This window comes from Bos indicus, chromosome 10 (genome assembly GCF_029378745.1).
Source record: "Bos indicus isolate NIAB-ARS_2022 breed Sahiwal x Tharparkar chromosome 10, NIAB-ARS_B.indTharparkar_mat_pri_1.0, whole genome shotgun sequence".
NCBI classification, from domain to species: Eukaryota; Metazoa; Chordata; class Mammalia; order Artiodactyla; family Bovidae; genus Bos; species Bos indicus.
In genome coordinates, this window is record NC_091769.1 from 81,487,625 (window position 1) to 81,504,030 (window position 16,406).

The 16,406-nt window shown below is 47.6% G+C and overlaps 1 protein-coding gene across 7 annotated transcripts in view; it reads left to right on the plus strand.

Moving 5' to 3' along the window:
• Positions 1-16,406, plus strand: part of SMOC1 (SPARC related modular calcium binding 1) — a 152,741-nt gene that overhangs the window by 89,682 nt on the left and 46,653 nt on the right. For all 7 annotated transcript variants that reach the window (XM_070797775.1, XM_070797776.1, XM_070797777.1 and 4 more), the window contains exons 4-5: positions 7,175-7,274; positions 9,377-9,424. In XM_070797775.1, the coding sequence (XP_070653876.1) occupies positions 7,175-7,274; positions 9,377-9,424 (148 nt within the window). The remainder of the gene's footprint in view (positions 1-7,174; positions 7,275-9,376; positions 9,425-16,406) is intronic.

The following is a 16,406-nucleotide window of genomic DNA, read 5'->3' on the forward strand; positions in this document are numbered from 1 at the left end:
GCCTTGGAGGGGACCCCAGTTGTCAGTGAAGGTCTGAGGCAATTCAAGATGGATTTCTTAATAAATAGAACACGAGAGAGCATTACAGAGAAGGAGGTGGGGATTTGCCAGAGGGAAATTGTTTCAAGAAGAGTGAACTAAATGAAAGCCTGATACCTGGATAGTAAGAAAGTATGACTGGGAAAAAGAGAAATATGGCAAGGCCCTGCACATCATTATACTGCCCTTTTTTTTTTTTTTTTTAAAAAGCATGTTTCATAGAATGCTAATACTACCGTAGAATGCTCCTGAACTGAACTTGGGTTCACGCTCCCTCACCTATGCACAGCAAGGCCAATTAACTGACACCAAGTACAGGTGAAGGGATGTATAGCATTTATCACAGGGCACCAAGCAAAGAGAACAGGCAGCTTATTCTCTAAAGACCTGAATTCCCTCATGACTTTCAGGGCAGCCTTTTTAAAAGCAACATTTGGAAAGAAGGTTGCAGCTTGTGGACTTTCTTTTGATTGGTTGGTGGTGAGGTAATAGGGTGATGTTTCTGGGATCTTAATCATCAATGTCTGGTTCCATCCAGTCTAGGGTCTATATGCTGTGGTCAGCATGTAGTCATCATCATCCATCTATCTGTGTGGGAGGTCATAGTTTCTGCAAAACAACCCAAAGATATGCATCAGATTATTATGTAGATTCCTTGAGGAGGAACTGGGGCTGTTTTTTAAAATTTATTTATTTTTAATTGAAGAATAGTTGCTTTATAGTATTGTGTTGGTTTCTACGAAACATCGACATGAATCAGCCACAGGTTTACCTATGTCGTCTCACACTTGGACATCACTCCCACCTCTCCCCCCATCTCACCTCTCTAGGTTCTTACTGAGCTGGAGCTGGGGCTCTGTTTTATTGAAGACCTATTGTTTAAGCTATCATTACTTTTCTTGCTTGACTGTTCTTCCTTTGTTTCTGCATTCTCTCACTTCCCTAGTTAGTAACTGCTTGAGTCTGCTCTTTGGAACTCAGGGAAGGCCTAGGAGACTAAAGCCTTTTTCTACAAACAAGGAATGGGCTTTGATACCTGAGAGGGCCACACAGGGTCTTGTTCAGTTTCAACTCCACCTTTTCTTTGATATTCCTCTACCCTCTGAGGGGAATACAAGCAGGACCAGAAAGGGGATAAAGTTTTGGATAGAGAGATTAATCATGAACTCAGCAGGGGAACTCAGTTTTAGGGGGATTTGGGTTCACTCACTCACAGTTAAGGGAAGTTCCAACTGTTAAAGAAGTTTAGGAATTGCTGCAAATGGTATCTTCCTCTTAGAGCTGAATTGTGAACTGATTTAAGGTTCTGAGAAGTCCTGCCATCAACAAATCTTTTTATTTTATTTGGCTCAATATATCCAAAGTTATTTGGCTAGAGAACCCCTTCATCCCCAATAATTCCTGGTCACACTCCAAAGGGCATCAACTGTATCCATCGCTATAGCAAAGTGACAGATAGAAAGATGGAGGAGCAGCAGCTTCACATTCCAGGAGAAGGGAAGACAGAAGCCACACTTGGGGAGACTGTTCTCCTAGGGAAGCTGGTAGGAAAAACAGCAAAAGTCCAACAACAAATAAGCTACTTTGAGATGTGAGGTGCGACCCTGTCCAAGGAGCCCCCCAAGATCAGCTAGAGGAAAGCAGGCTGGCCAGGGGGCACAGCAGAGGCCCCCGTGTTGTCATCCGAACTACTCCAGAAATGGCCTTCCACTCAAACTGGAGCAAAAGGCTCTTGATTTGAATATTTATCCCACTTCCTCCCCTTCTCCCTCAAAAGAGTTCCATTTTCCAGAGAATTACAAAGAATAAAGATACCTGGGCAGTTCCCTTCTATACCAGTCCTGGGACCCAGGCCTTTCTTGGTCTCGCTTCCAGGTCTGGGGGACTCCCGTCCGCCAGGACTAGGTACTGGCCATCATGCTCTCTCTCTTGTCTCTGGGTCTTGGTTTCCCCATTTGTAAAGCGTTTGGGTGAGACTAGTGATCTCTTTAGATTTTTCTCCAGCTCTGTCAATTCTGAAATTTTGTGAGAGCTTGGAGTTTGGGATCTGAATTCCTGTGCTGTTATGAACTAGCTGTGATATTTGAACAAATAACCTCTGCTCCATGCACCTCTCCTATGAAGGATTTGCACACTGGGTGACCTTGAGGCCCAAATGAGATACTGCCTCAGTCATGGCGGTGTTTGGAAAATCATTGTAAAGACAGAAAGTGGTGCTTTCCATTTGGGCTGTGACATGTGAGTGCTCCTTGGCTCTACATATGGCCCATCATCTGCTTTGCTTTTCTCATGGTTTCCTCCCTTTTGATGCCCCCGTTGGTTTGTTTTGCTCTGTTAGCTGGTGTTTGCTCTGTTCTCTGCTCATCAGTTACTCAACTGCACTCACTGGCAGTGCTGGCCTCCCACATTTTCCCAGGTGTCCACAAGTTGGGCTAATGTTGAAGACTAACAAGCTTAAAATAATTTCAGATTTGTCTTCATTTGGACAGAGAGGTTGACCCGAAGTAAACCACTGGGCTGTTTTTGCAAAGGGCTTCTTGCCAAAAATATTTAAGTATATGAGTCAGAGATGAAATTTCCTACCTAAGAACACACTGCAGTCTAAGCAGAGAGTAACCTCACTTAGATTGATGTAAAAACACTTTTTGTCTTTTAAGGAAGACCCATCAGTTGACATTTTAACCTTCTCAAGGTTGTTCCAGAGTGGGGTAGGAAGAAATGCCATGGTTTGTATCTATACCTTTGTGGTTAGAACAACCCTGAGATCTGAAAACTGCACTAGATGCCAAACCCTAGAAATGGCCAGTTACCTTGTCAGTTCCTCTTCGTCCATGCTCTTCACATAGAGTAAGTCTGAAAGTTCATGAATTGGGGGCTGGTGTTTTGAGCAGGGGGAGATAGAACAAAGGTGTTGTTGTTCAGTTGCTCAGTTGTGTCTGACTCTTTGTGACCTCATGGACTGCAGCACGCCAGGCTTTCTTGTCCTTTACTATATCCTGGAGTTTGCTCAAACTCATGTCTATTGAGTTGGTGATGCCATCCAAGCATCTCATCCTCTGTCATCCCCTTCTCCTCTTGCCCTCAATCTTTCCCAGCATCAGGGTCTTTTCCAATGAGTCTGCTCTTCAAATCAGGTGGCCAAAGTATTGCAGCTTCAGCTTCAGCATCAGTCCTTCCAATGAATATTCAGGACTGATTTCTTTTAGGATCGACTTGTTTGATCTCCTTGCAGTCCAAGGGACTCTCAAGAGTCTTCTCCAACATCACAGTTCAAAAGTATCAATTCTTCGATGCTCAGCCTTCTTTATGGCCCAACTCCACATCTGTACATGACTACTGGAAAAATGATAGCTTTGACTATATAGACCTTTGTCAGCAAAGTGATGTCTCTGCTTTTTAATACACTGTCTATGTGTGCCATAGCTTTTCTACCAAGAAGCAAGCATCTTTTAATTTCATGTTGCAGTCACCATCTAAACAAGGAGGATTGCTTATTAATTTAAAACAATAAAGTTTGCAAGGGAAGAAGGGAAACTAGGTAGGATTTAACATTTGGTCATGTATATATAAACCATTATAATTTACATCCTGATTGCTTTTCTACAAGAAACGTTACTTCTCTCTTCTGAGAGTAATGAAACTATTTCTATATGAAAATAAACTTCCCCTTCTTTTACTCAAACTTTTTCACACTTTTTGCTGATTTCAAATCGCCCCTTCCCTTGGGGCTGGTTGGAATAGAATGTTCTCTAGTTTCCATTGGAGAATCTGGCTGTGCTTTGAGTGCAGATAGTTGGCTAATAAAATAACACCATGATAATAAAAATAAATAGCTAAGTTTAACTGGGCACTTACCATGTGAGCTAAGTGCTTTATTTACATTATCTAGTGTAATCCGCCCAGCAACTGAGTGAGGTAGGTATTATTATCTCCCTCTTTCTAAATGGTCATGGACAGTCTGAGGCTTGGTTTGACTACAGGCCTTTTCAAGACTGCAGAGGGTTGGAAAGTTCAGTGGTTAACTGGAAGTGGTGGAGCTGGTTAGTTAAGGCAGGCAGGCTACAGTCTGACTCTGTGACCACTGCTTTCTGTCTTCATATGACTTCTTTTTCTTCAAGAAGACATCTTGGAAACTTCCCAAGACAATTTGCAGACAGCCTGTAGGTGGAGAACTGTGGGTCCATTCACTTGGAGATCCTTTAGCAAAGGAAAGTGACCTTGCCGGGTGCTTCCTGCAGCGGTCTAGGTCCTCTGGATCTTCTTTTGTTCACTGTTGTTCTTTCCTCTGCAGCACACCTGGGGCAGGTGTGCCCATAACTGTGGATTCCAAGCCTCAGAGGAACATGGCAACAATTCCTCATTCAAGCTCAGTTGTAAAACTCTGAAGGACTTAGAAGCAGCCTTCAGCCTGTGGACTTTGTCGTCTGGAGTCTATTCCTTGGAGCCTGGTCTGAGGAAAATGCTGAGGGCCCTGGGGAGAAAGCGGGGCTGTGTTTGGGCCTATGGGCCTGGCGTGGGGGCTGGGAGGCAGCATCTGTATGTCCAAAGGAGCACAGCGGGTACTCGCAGGTAGCATGTGGCCCTGGGGGCCCTCGGAGCCCCAAGGTCAGATTATATCCCCTGGAACAAAGGTTTGGACTCTGTCTCTTCTTCAGGCATGTGCTTCTGTCCCCAGCAGCCTCAGCTGGGACTCTGCAGGCCCAGGAGGAGGGGCATCCGTGTCGTCTAGGAGCCGGACTTGGGGGGGCGGGTACCATCCTCAAGAAAGAGATGCTGGCCTTGGCCGTGAGAGCCAAGGGGCCCCGGGGTGAGTCAGCGTGACCACTGGCCCCAGGGACAGACTTCCCCACGGAGGAAGAAGCAAACAGTCAGGCCCCATTAAAATGTTGCCCTTGGCGAGGAGCTGTCCCCTGCAGGCCGTACTGAGTCTGAAGGGGTGGACTCTAAATTTCCGGGAGTACTCCCCACCAGAGTCTCCCGGGCTTCCTGGGGGTGTCTGGGCCCATGTTGGAGGCCGGCTGGCCAGGCTCTCTGACACAGCCGAGAGCAATCTTGCCCCAGCCGTATCCAGCCATCGGCCCAGGCCAGGCACTGTCTCACACTCACTGTTTTCCTGGCCAGTGCCCTCGAGGTTCGGTGCTAGGATCCCCGCTTTATAGATGGGGCTCAAAGAGCTAAGCAACATAACTGCCAAATCCATAACTGGCTGGGTCCAGGATTCAAATCCAGGTGTATCTGGGTTGCTTTCCATTCCACCCTTAGGCCTCCTCGGAAGGTAGCACTAACCTGCCAGAGGACACTAATCTTGAGTGAGCATCTGGGGTAGCAAGCGTGATCTTGGGATTCAGGGCTTGTCTTCACGAGATGAAGCGGGAGTGAAACGTGGTCCTTTGGTGAAGGCATTGAACACAGTTTCCCTGCATGCGTGGTTCAGGTAAATGCCTTAATTATACAGTCATCATACTGGTAGTAGTGAGATGCCCTGCGTCTTGTTCTTAAATCCCAATTTCTGAGTGCAAGTGTGTAATGAAGCAACTAGTTTTGGGGGAAACTGTGGTGTTTGGTGCCGTCACAAGAGCAGAAGTCTTTTCTGTAGCTTTTCTGTCTTGCTGATAACTTACGGATTTTACAGAGGCTGTCTGACCTGTCCTTTCCTTCTGTACCCTGTATCCCTCACCTCTCAGTTTGTATGCTCAATTCTGATATGTCCTTGATCCCAAGAGGCACCTTTTGCCCACACTTTAATGGCACACATCTTGTAATTGAGGTCTACATTTAATGTGGCAGGGCTGTTTAAATTGATGTTACATTTTTAGGATGGATAGAGACCAAGAATTCAGGAAATATGATAATGCATGCATTTATTCAACTCATCAAATGCCTACAATAAATCTCAGGCATTGTGCTAGATGCTTGGAATAGAGAAACAGCCAAGTTTCAGTCTCTTGCCTTTGGGAGGTCACAGTCTAATGGGGGAGATAGACTAGACACATCATCAGGCTCGTTGTCATAGGGGCATTAGGGGAACCAGGCTGTGTGGAGGGTCAGAGGAAGGAGGCGGAGGACATAGGGAGCCTGGGACCACTTTAAGGAGAAGGTGTATCCTGAATGAGGTGGGAAGACAAAGGTTTGGGAGTAGGCTGGGATGGGTTGGGGAATGGTATTCCAGAAAGACTGACTGGTTGAAGCAAACAGAGGCTTAGAATCATAAGACACTAGGGTGTGTTTCTGAGCCTCAACAAGTTGCTTGTGGCTGGAATGGAGGATATGTGGAGACCTGGGGGTAAAACGGGGATGTGGGGAGAGCAGGGGCCAGATCATGGGGATCCCTAAGCTTGTGCAAATCAGCATCATCTCCATCCTGAGTCCGATGGCAAATCTTTGAGGTATTTTAAGCAGGGGATTGATGCCCAGATTTGTGTAGAAAGTGGGTGGAAAAGGGATAGTGGGGTGAGGTGGAGGAGGTGAGCAGAGTGACAACTATTGAAAGAGAAAGAATAGTGACCCCGAACGAAGCCCAAAGCCTCATTTTTATGTACTGTTCCCAGGCAGCGTGGACCTGACCATGGAGGCTTGAAGAAGATCAAGCCGTGGTGCAGTAGGGCATCTAGAACCAGCACCTGCAGGCCCAAGTGGTCTTAGCCCCATCACGTGTGGCCTTCTCTCGGGAAAGTCACGTGATCAGTAGGCAAGCGGACTGTAGGAGCAGATGCTGGGAAAAGCTAGAAAAAGAAGAAAAGCCTTTCACTTGTCTCTGCTTCTTAAGGGTTATATCAACCTACAGCGATGATATTCCAACTTGTACTTGCCAAGTTAGTTCACTAATCCGAACTTCTTACAAAGAGATGGGACGTGCAGTGGACATTTCTGAGTGTGGTGTAAGAGATTAAGTGTTAAATGTCATAAGGAAACAGCGCGAAGCCCAAGATAAGTGGCTGTGGTTGCGCCTGAGAGTCACGCAGAAAACAGTGTTTTCTGGCCCATCTTCAAGGGACACGCTGGGGGAGGGCTGCTGGAGTGAGAGGTGGAAGGAGCGCTCCGCCTTGCCGGGGAGGGTTTGAAATGGATGGGAGGCCACTGTTGATACTGTGACCCAAAACTTATGGTTCTTTTCTACTTCCCGCTTCCCGAACAGGTGCAGTGCCATACTTACACCGGGTACTGCTGGTGTGTCACCCCAGACGGGAAGCCCATCAGTGGCTCTTCTGTGCAGAATAAAACTCCTGTATGTTCAGGTACCGTAGGGAAGGGCGGGAAGAAAGAAAAGGGTTGGAGAGAGACACCTTGGCCAGTCTCCTGCTTCTGTGGGTGGACCTTTGAAAGACTGGTGGTGGTTATGAGTCCTCTTCCTGGTCAGGGAGGAGTTCACCTGAACGCGCTTGCTCTGTTGGGAGTTGGGTGATAGGGTCAGTATATGTCTCTGGGTATGTATTTCTTTATTTTGAGTTTAGGTTTCTGGTTCATTGCTCTTTTCCCAAGTATCAGCTGTAACCTCGAAAGAGCACGGTCTATAAGTTTATAGCTTGGGTGCTCTAGGTTGCTAGAGACCCTAGGCACACTTTATCGAGATGGATTTCAAGACTGCACGGGAGTTCAGCATCAAAGGCTATGGCGAGCAATTAGTGATGCCTTTCACGGGTGCAGGAGAGGGAAGTGGTGGTCTATGTTGCCATATGCTTGCCACCGGTGTAACATACAGTGATGGAAAACACTTGTGCCAGTGGCCCTGAAATCCGGCTGTCATCAGCGGTGCCTGGGGAATTCAAAAAGAACCCAAATGTTGAGGCTTCTCCTTCAATATTTGGATCCAGTAGGTCTAGAGTGAGACTGGGAGTCTACATGCTTATGAAGCTTCTCAGGTGGTTCTGATGCTGAGACAAATTAGGGAACCACTCTTTCATAGCGACCCTCCTAGTAAGTCCATAGGAAAAATCAAGTCTTTTCTATTTCCAACTCTATGGGCATAGAGAAACTTTGTTCTTAGGTCAGTTTTGTGGGATTGTGTATTATGGATTTATAGAAGCCCTACACTTCCATTCTGATGGTAAGGAAATTCAAGTCACTCCCTTAATTCACTATGCAGCTCAGCCCATGTTAAAAAAAAGTCTGTCCCACCCACCAGCTGCTTCCTATTTCTCTGTAATCTGTGTATATGAGATTTTATGTATTTACGTATTTTTAATTTTTAAGTGCAAGCAAAGTATAAAACATTATTCTAACGCCTATGGGAAATTCCAAACTCCAGCAGTCCTGTCCTAACATTTTTCTTTTTCCCCTAAATTTATTCATTTTTTTCGACCAGCCCTGCTATATAAGGGGAAGAGTGAGTGGAAAGGGCAGTAAGTATCTACATTAGGAAACCAAAATTTGCAGGCCAAAAAGGAAAGTTTACTTTATTTGTGGTTTACATGGAAACTGGAAACCTTAATTGGGGTTGGTGTGGGGAGGGGGAGGAATGAAACCTTCTTGCAAATGACCTGGAAAGTTTCATTTAAAGCAAACAAATGTGCTAGAAACAAGTCATGCAGGGTAATATAATTGAATTCGCACAAAGCTTGTATATGGAGAAGGGATCGGATATGAACAGGGATGGATTTCTTCTCTTTTGTCGTGGGGACCTCCCCCGATGCCCTTCCATGCTTGAGCTGGCTGTGCCCTGCGTGTGTGGGGCAGGGCATCCCGGGGAAGGCAGGTGCAGCAGGCTCAGGACTGTCAGATGGGGGTTCAGGGCACCCGAGTACATGCAGGGCACCGCATTTGGCAAACCCACCCGCTACCCACCCTCCTTGAGGATCGGGCTGCGTCTAGAAAATTGTTTCCATGCCTCAGACTATTTTGGCCCATTCAGTACAATTGGGCCAACAATTTTCTACTTAATGCAGATGGAAAATCGCCGATTTCCTGCCCTCACCAGCAAGGGATGTCAGTCACTGCATTTGCAGTGAGAGGGGTTTTCTTTGCCATCGGCCCTACTGACTGAATGTGGCTCAGAACGTGGAACTGGTGGGAAGTGGAGGCGAGGGGGCAGTGAGTGGAATGTTCAACAAAGGAGTTATGTGGATGTGGAATTTTGTAAAAATCTGCTCAAAACTATTGCCAGGGAGCCTGGAAATCATGGTTCATCTCAACAGTGCTGTGATACCAGTGACATTGATGTTAAACAAACCCCACTCACATGTATGTATGTACTCACTTTGTATATAATGTTCCTAGTTGTGTATACAGTATCTATATACATAACCATATGCTCCTAACAGCAGGCTTTACCAACTCTTTGAAAGAAACCAACCGCGATGCATTCTGAACGTCTGTGTTTTTGTTTCCCCTCTCACCCAAGGTTCGGTCACCGATAAGCCTGCGAGCCAGGGTAACTCAGGAAGGAAAGGTGAGTGGAGTTTCACGCTTTATCTAAATGTTTGCTTCTAAAGCCCGTCCAAGCAGGCGTTCTTGGACAAGATGGAAGGAGCCTGGCGTGAAAGCTAAAAGTGCCCTGCAGAGAATCTGCATTCTTATTCTGTTCCCTCCCAGAAGCCCTGGAGGTAAGTAAGGCTCATCACCTCCCAGAATTTCTGAGCGAGATGAGCAGTGCACACTGCAGGGGAGGACCCTGAGACCCTTGGTTCCTGGGAAGTTCAGTCAATCAACTACCGGTGTGTAGCCAGAGTTAAACAGAAAAGCACAGCGAAGGTGGGCATGCCCAAGTCTACCCAGACTCTTCTATTTTGGAAACCCATCTGAGCATTTTTTTCCCTCTTTGAGTCTCCTTGACAATTGTTCTGGCACATCCAGAGTCTCTTCACTAAGACTAGCATGCTCCATGGGCATGTGACCTGGGCAGCTGTGGTCCCGAAATTCTTATGTTGGCCTTGAACTTGGGTTTTGTCAGTGCAGTGCAATGGGACAGCTAAGCGTGCATGTGGGCAGTAGAGACACGGGTACTGTGTGCATTCACTGTGGCTTCATTGACAGATGGCTTTTGTGATGAGGGCTACTGGTCTTCCATAACCTGCTTAGAATTTTCATTTTTCTTTGCCTAGAAAGTAAGAAAGTATTTGTTACTCAGTCGTTGTCTGATTTTTGCCACCCCATGGAATGTAGCCTGCCAGACTCCTCTGTCCATGGGATTTCCCAGGCAAGAATACTGGAGTGGGTTACCATTTCCTTCTCCAAGGGATCTTCCCAACCCAGGGATCGAACCTGGGTCTCCTGCATTGCAGGCAGATTCTTTACTGTCTGAGCCACTAGGGAAGCCTTTCTTTACCTAGAACAATGATAAATAGCGAGTTGAAAAACACCATGACAAATCAAGAGAGAGACCATGGAGGAGAGGATCAGACTTAATACTTTAGTGTCTTTCATGGCACCCTTTCTCCTGTGTTTTGAAGAAAAGGCTTTTTCACTCTGCACTGGGCCCTACAAATTGTGCAGTTGGCCTTGATGAGGGCATTTATCTAAGTGCTGGTTAGTGGACCAACCGACATGAGAAATGGGCCTCCGGGATGTGCTGACCATACTTTCTAGTATGGAAGACGCTAAGATTCGCCACTTCTTACCTCCAGAACAGCATACACACAGACAGTTGGTGGTTGCATGGAAAACAGGTTTCAATCTTATTGCCCATGCAAGCACTCCAGAAGCCTCATTTTGGGGTCTCAGGTAAAACCCAGGTGGGAGATCTCAGCTGAGTTTGAGCCCTCCTACTTGACTCTGAGCCTTGGGAGCTTCATGCTCATAAGAGCTATATGGAGAGTTGGGCTTGCAAGGATCAGAGTAGGGCAAGCAGGCTTATCCTACACTGCAGTCACAGAGAGACCAGGGTGAGGCCCTGGCCCTTGCCCCAGCTAATTCCATGGGGACCCAAAGAGGAGGCAGAGTCCCTCTGCTTGAATGGAGGAACTGAGAGTCTGGAGAACCTGCTCTCCCTGCATGCAGGTGCTCCAAGAAGATAGGGAGTAGAGCTTGGTGATACCACCTCCTTCTAGAAACCATGGACCAAAGGACCCAATGGGCTGCTCCCCTACCAGCAAACTGGAATAAGTAAGTGGGCAAAAAGAAAGTACTTCGCAGCCCCAGGGAGACAGCCTTGAATGTTGGTGGTTCCCTCCTAGGGGGGAAGGCAGGAGAGGGGATAAACATTTCTTCCTGCAAAGATCTGAAATCATCAACACTGTGAGTGGCATGTCTGCTTGTAATTGATTGGGGTTGGAAAAGGGAACTGCCTTCAGTTTTGCTTGTTGCCACTGAAGTCTTCAGGAGCATAAGCTTTAATCCTGAGCATGAGGTCCTGGTGGTAGGAAAAAGAAAGAGCAGCCATGCAGAACAGACCACCCAGACTTTCCCCACCAAAGGGAACAGAGTGCATGATGCTGGATGAAGCACCTGCCCCAAGAAAGGCCAACCAGAGGATCTGGCTTTTAAACTGCACAAGGAAATAACTTCCCAGGTTGTCTTGTATGTTGTGAATGATAATAGGAATCAGACCGTGCTCACAGCAGGCTCTTGCTGATCCAGGTGGGAGAAGGCAGGGGAATCTGATTCCTCCAGGGAGGGGGGTGGATAGAGTGTGAAGCCTCAAGTTCCTACCTCTTCACTCCCTTATCCCAGCGGGTTCCTCTGTCCCAGATGGTGGTGTAGGGGCTTCCTCTTTGGTGCAAAGGCCTGGCAGGGGGGAGGGAAAGATGCTAGGGCTCACTTGCCCCCTGGAGACTTGACTTCTGCCCAGTGGCCTCTCTTTCCTTCTACTTTGGAGGGTTCCCAGAGGTGCTGCAGTCTGTGGGGTCACAAAGAGTCGAACACAACCGAACAACAGCAGAGGTGTTGAATCTCTTCTCTTTGTCTGCCGCAGGCAGGGCAGTGAGAAGCCACCTGTAGGAAGGCCCACCTGAAGCCACACCTGTCCAGGAAGCTGGGGTTTGAATGGGGACAGGGTGCGAGAGGGCATTGGTAATATCCTGTGTCGGCCCCGCCGAGGTGCCTCTTCAGCTGCCACTTGAGAATGGAATGTGCTCCAGAGGGCAGCAGGTGGGAAGACACAAAGGGCCCTTGTCTGAGCTCGTGCCCACATGGGGGGTCTCCCAGAAGGCATCTCCCGAGAGCCGCAGCTCCAGAGACCTGCCCAGAGGGACGCTCGGCCCAGAGGACGTCCAGAAAGAAGGCGAGGCTGGGGGTCTGGGTGTATGTGCGTGTGGGGGCTGGGGGGGTGGGAGCAGGGGAGGAGCACACCCAGCTCTTTCTTTCCCTACCCTTCTGCCTTTTTGAACATGCTCCATGGACCGGACTTGGAGGGATCGGTTCTCTCCGCCTGGGAGGAATGAAAAGGCGTATTGTGTGACGGAGGGTCTGGTTGCCGGCCAGGAATCAGTCCTCTGAAGGCAAGGAGGAGAAAGGCAGAGTGGGAGGAGGCCCGGGGAGATAGCAGGAGGCAGGAGAGAGGGAGAGAGGCCAGGCGGTAGCAGGTCACAGGCGTCTGGCCAGCAAGCAGGTCTGGGTCGCTCCTGCTCCTGGGTCCACAGGTGTGGGGCCCGAGGGGAGAAGTCGGGGGAAGAAGGGAGGGAGGCCCGGTTATCTTACCCATATGCACGTGCTGCAGGAGAGGAGGAGGGTCAGAACTTCAGACTGTTTACTTAATCCCCTGGAATGTCTTCACTGTGCTCTGTTCTTTGGGCCCCTTGTGTTTCCCCGGACTCCTTTATGGGCACATGTGTGGTAATTAACACATGCGGGGTAGGTCCCGGGCCATGTGTTTGAGTTTCAAATATCCATTGATCTGGGACACTCCCATCCTGCAGCCGTCCCTTCTCTGATGGTCCTCACCCTCCGAGAGAAATGGAAGGGGTATGTGTGCATTTTGGGGGGGTGGGGGCACACGTGCATCCACATGTGTTTTATTGATGCTGACAGAGGAATATCAGAAGAGAGGAAAGGACCCCCAGCAACCCCTGAGTTCTGACCATCTGCTGCTAAAATAGTTGAAAGCTACAGAAAGTGAGAGGAAGGAATTTGGGGTTTCCATTGAAGTAGAAAAGTGACTGGGAAGCAAAATGTGATTTAGAAACAGTGACTTTACCCTGAACAGCTTCTCCTGGCCCACCAGGGCTTGTGGATGTTCCTGAGGTGCCTCTTTCAGGGGTCTAGATGCTAACAAATGTGGGCAATTTGAGGGAGTTTCCAGGATAACCTAACAGAGTCAAGGACTGGTCCTAGGCTTCATTGCTTATGAGGTGCAGTAAGGATGTTCTCAGCTTCCAGTGGGGTGTTGGTGGAGCAGGTGAAGAATGGGAGACTAGTGGGAGAGGACTTGGACAATGATTTCTGGCAGTTCCTGGGAACTTTTTCTCCGGAGCGCCTAGGATACATGGCCAATGAAAATTTAGGATCATAGGGAGTTTTCTGCAGTTTACTCTTTTCTTACTTCTAAGAGCTCTGGGAGTGAGCAGTGTAAGGAAAGTGAAAGAAGAGTAAAAACATTTGGAAAACTGCTCTCTTTTCTGCACGTGCTCCTGTATTTGTCAAGCCAGTCTTGGAGAGAAGTGGAACTTCCAAAATACAACTCATAGAGACTTCTTTTATTGCACCCCCCACCTCCCGCCCCTCCACTGACTGCTTCATAGCATGTGTTCCAAGTGAAGAATGGATCACAGTTATTTTCCAGAGTCCGTCTCTGGGTCTCGGATTTGAGGATCTCTCGTGGTGTTTGGTCTACAGGTTGATGCCAGCTTGGACACCTTGTCACTCAAATGGTGGAGCCATCAGCACTCCCTCTCAGGGCTGAGGGATGTGCTTAGGGCAGGGATGATGGATGGTACGTCTCCCAGATGAAGGGGCTCATGTGCTCTCCAGCCTCCGCTCTCATGGGGGTTAAGTACACCTGAAGGGGTTTCCTTGTATTGCCTCGAACCTGGTGGAGGTGTGCAGAGTCAGCTGTCTCAGAGCATCCTATACACAGAATGTCACCCCGTTCACGTGTCTTTCACCTCTTCCCAGCCACCTCTTTTTTCTCTTCTCTCAGCCCAGAGAGGGCGGCTACGTTCATAGGTGATCTGTCAGCCTTGCCACCAGATGGCTTAAGTCTGATTACCCTCCAGCCTGGGCTGGATTTGAATGGATTTGAATGGAGATGGGCAACTGATGACCTCTATGTGTTGACCTCGGCTCACATTGGATTTCCCTGTGGAGAACCATTCATTCTAATGCGTGCCTGCTACAAACTGTACCTAAGTAGCTCCAGGCCCATGAGATGCAGCTCTTTTCTTCTCTGCATGCAGTCGCTGCTGCTGGCTGGTGTCTGAGCCACCCTGACCAAGCCTGGCATATCAGTATATCAGCTTCAAAGAGATCAGTTGCAGAAGCGGTGTGCATGAGTGTGCTTGAGTATTCACGTGTGCCCCTCATCTCCCACTACCCACAGTTCATTATTCCCCCAGCAGGGAGTAGCTCCATCTACTCAACTGCCCACCCTCCATCTCGGCCCCTATTCTGTGGTCTCCAAAAGAAAGTTTACGAATGGAGGATACCTGGTTTCCAAGGAGTGGAGAGGAAACAGGGTTTGTGATCTGGAAAAGCCCTCTAGCCGCGGATTCTAACGAGTGCCCCGGTGTTGTTAGTGACCGCTGGTGTTTTATACGTGGCTGTTTTATTCTTTCATTCAACAAATATTCATTAAGACTTCAGTGCCAGCTTTATGACAGTCCCTGAGGACCCAGTGGTGGGTGAAATGTAAGAGCCCTCAGCTCGTGGAGCTCACACTCTGACGGTCTTAGCCTCTTCTTGTCGAAGGCATCGTCATGGAGGGAAAGCCTCCCAGAGGAGCACATACTTCTAGATGCTGGGATACTGGAAAGCAGGGGAGGGATGGCAGGTGGCTCCTCCAAATGCCCTGGCCAGTGGCTTCCAGGATTAGAGCCTCTAAGGAGAGACCCCTGGAGGAGGCTGCCTGGGATGAGCATGGTCCACTGGCAAGTTCTTGATTCTTCTGCCTGGTACCTCTGTGGTGCCCCCGAAGTCTAGGGGACGGCTCCAAGCTTGCCTGGCCACTGAGGATATGTTCCTTGGCTGAATGAGTTCAGTTCCAAGTGTGGCCCAGCAAGCTGGAGGGAGGCAGGGATATCAGCCTGTGGGTGGACAGACAGGCCTTGGGGCCACATCTGAACCACTCTTCAGCCCTAAGTAGCTCCTGTGGTCAAGGCCAAGGAGTTGTCACTCTCCGGTCCTGTTGTACCTGTTGAAGGAAAACCATGAGGTTCAAGGGCTGCTTATTCTAAAATTTATGTGGAAAGGCAATGGTGGTGTTGTTGGTTAGTCCTCAAGTTGGGTCCGACTCTTCCCGACCCCACGGTCTGCAGCACGCCAGGCTTCCCTGTCTTTTACTATCTCCCAGAGAAGGCAATGGTACTAGAGTAGCTGAAACAACTTTTAAAAAGAAAGTGAGAGGAATCACTGTATGTGATTTTTTTTTTAAACCAAGGTATCTTTAATATTTTACTCCCTTCATGACCCTTTATGAATTTTCAATTCATGCTTTCCTTTGGTCATCTAAACAAATGTGGTGACTCCATATTTTTAAATGTCTATTTTATTCTGTTTTTATTTTTGACTTAGTTTTTTAAGAGTAGTTTTAGGTTCACAGCAAAATTAAGAGGAAGGTCCTGAAATGTTCTATATGCCCCCTGTCCCCACGCATGTGTCACCTTCTCCACCATCAACAGCCCCCACCAGAGTGGGTACCTTTGTTACAACTGATGAACCTAAGTTGACACATCATTAACACCCAAAGTTCACAGTTTACATTAGGATTCACTCTTGGCGTCGTATACTCTGTGGGAATAGACACAGGAGTAGTGGAATATCCACCACCACAGTGTCATATAGAGTATTTTCACTGTCTGTTGACCTAAGGATCAACAAAACAGAACAGAGAACCCAGAAATAGACCTACACAAGCTCGGCAAACTGATTTTTGAAACGTGCAAAAGGAATTCAGTGGAGAAAAGATAGTCCTTTCAACAAATGGTGCTGTAGCAATCAGGCACCCAGTAGACAAAAAACAAAAACAACTCCCCAAGACCGTCAGCCTAAACCTCACACCTCATACAAAAATTAACTCAAAATGGCTCTTGGACTTAAATGTAAAATCTAAAGCTATTACAACTTGTATAAGAAAACATAGGAGAAAATTTTTAGAACTTATAAGTAGGTGAACCTTGAGCTTTAGTGTTTTAGAATACCAAACATGTGATTCAAAAAAATTTTTAATTGATAAATTGGACTTAACCAAAATTGAAAACTTGCTTTCAAAATATCTTGTTAAGGAAATTAAAAACTACAGACTTGGAGAAAATACTTACAAACCACCTATCTGACAGAGGACA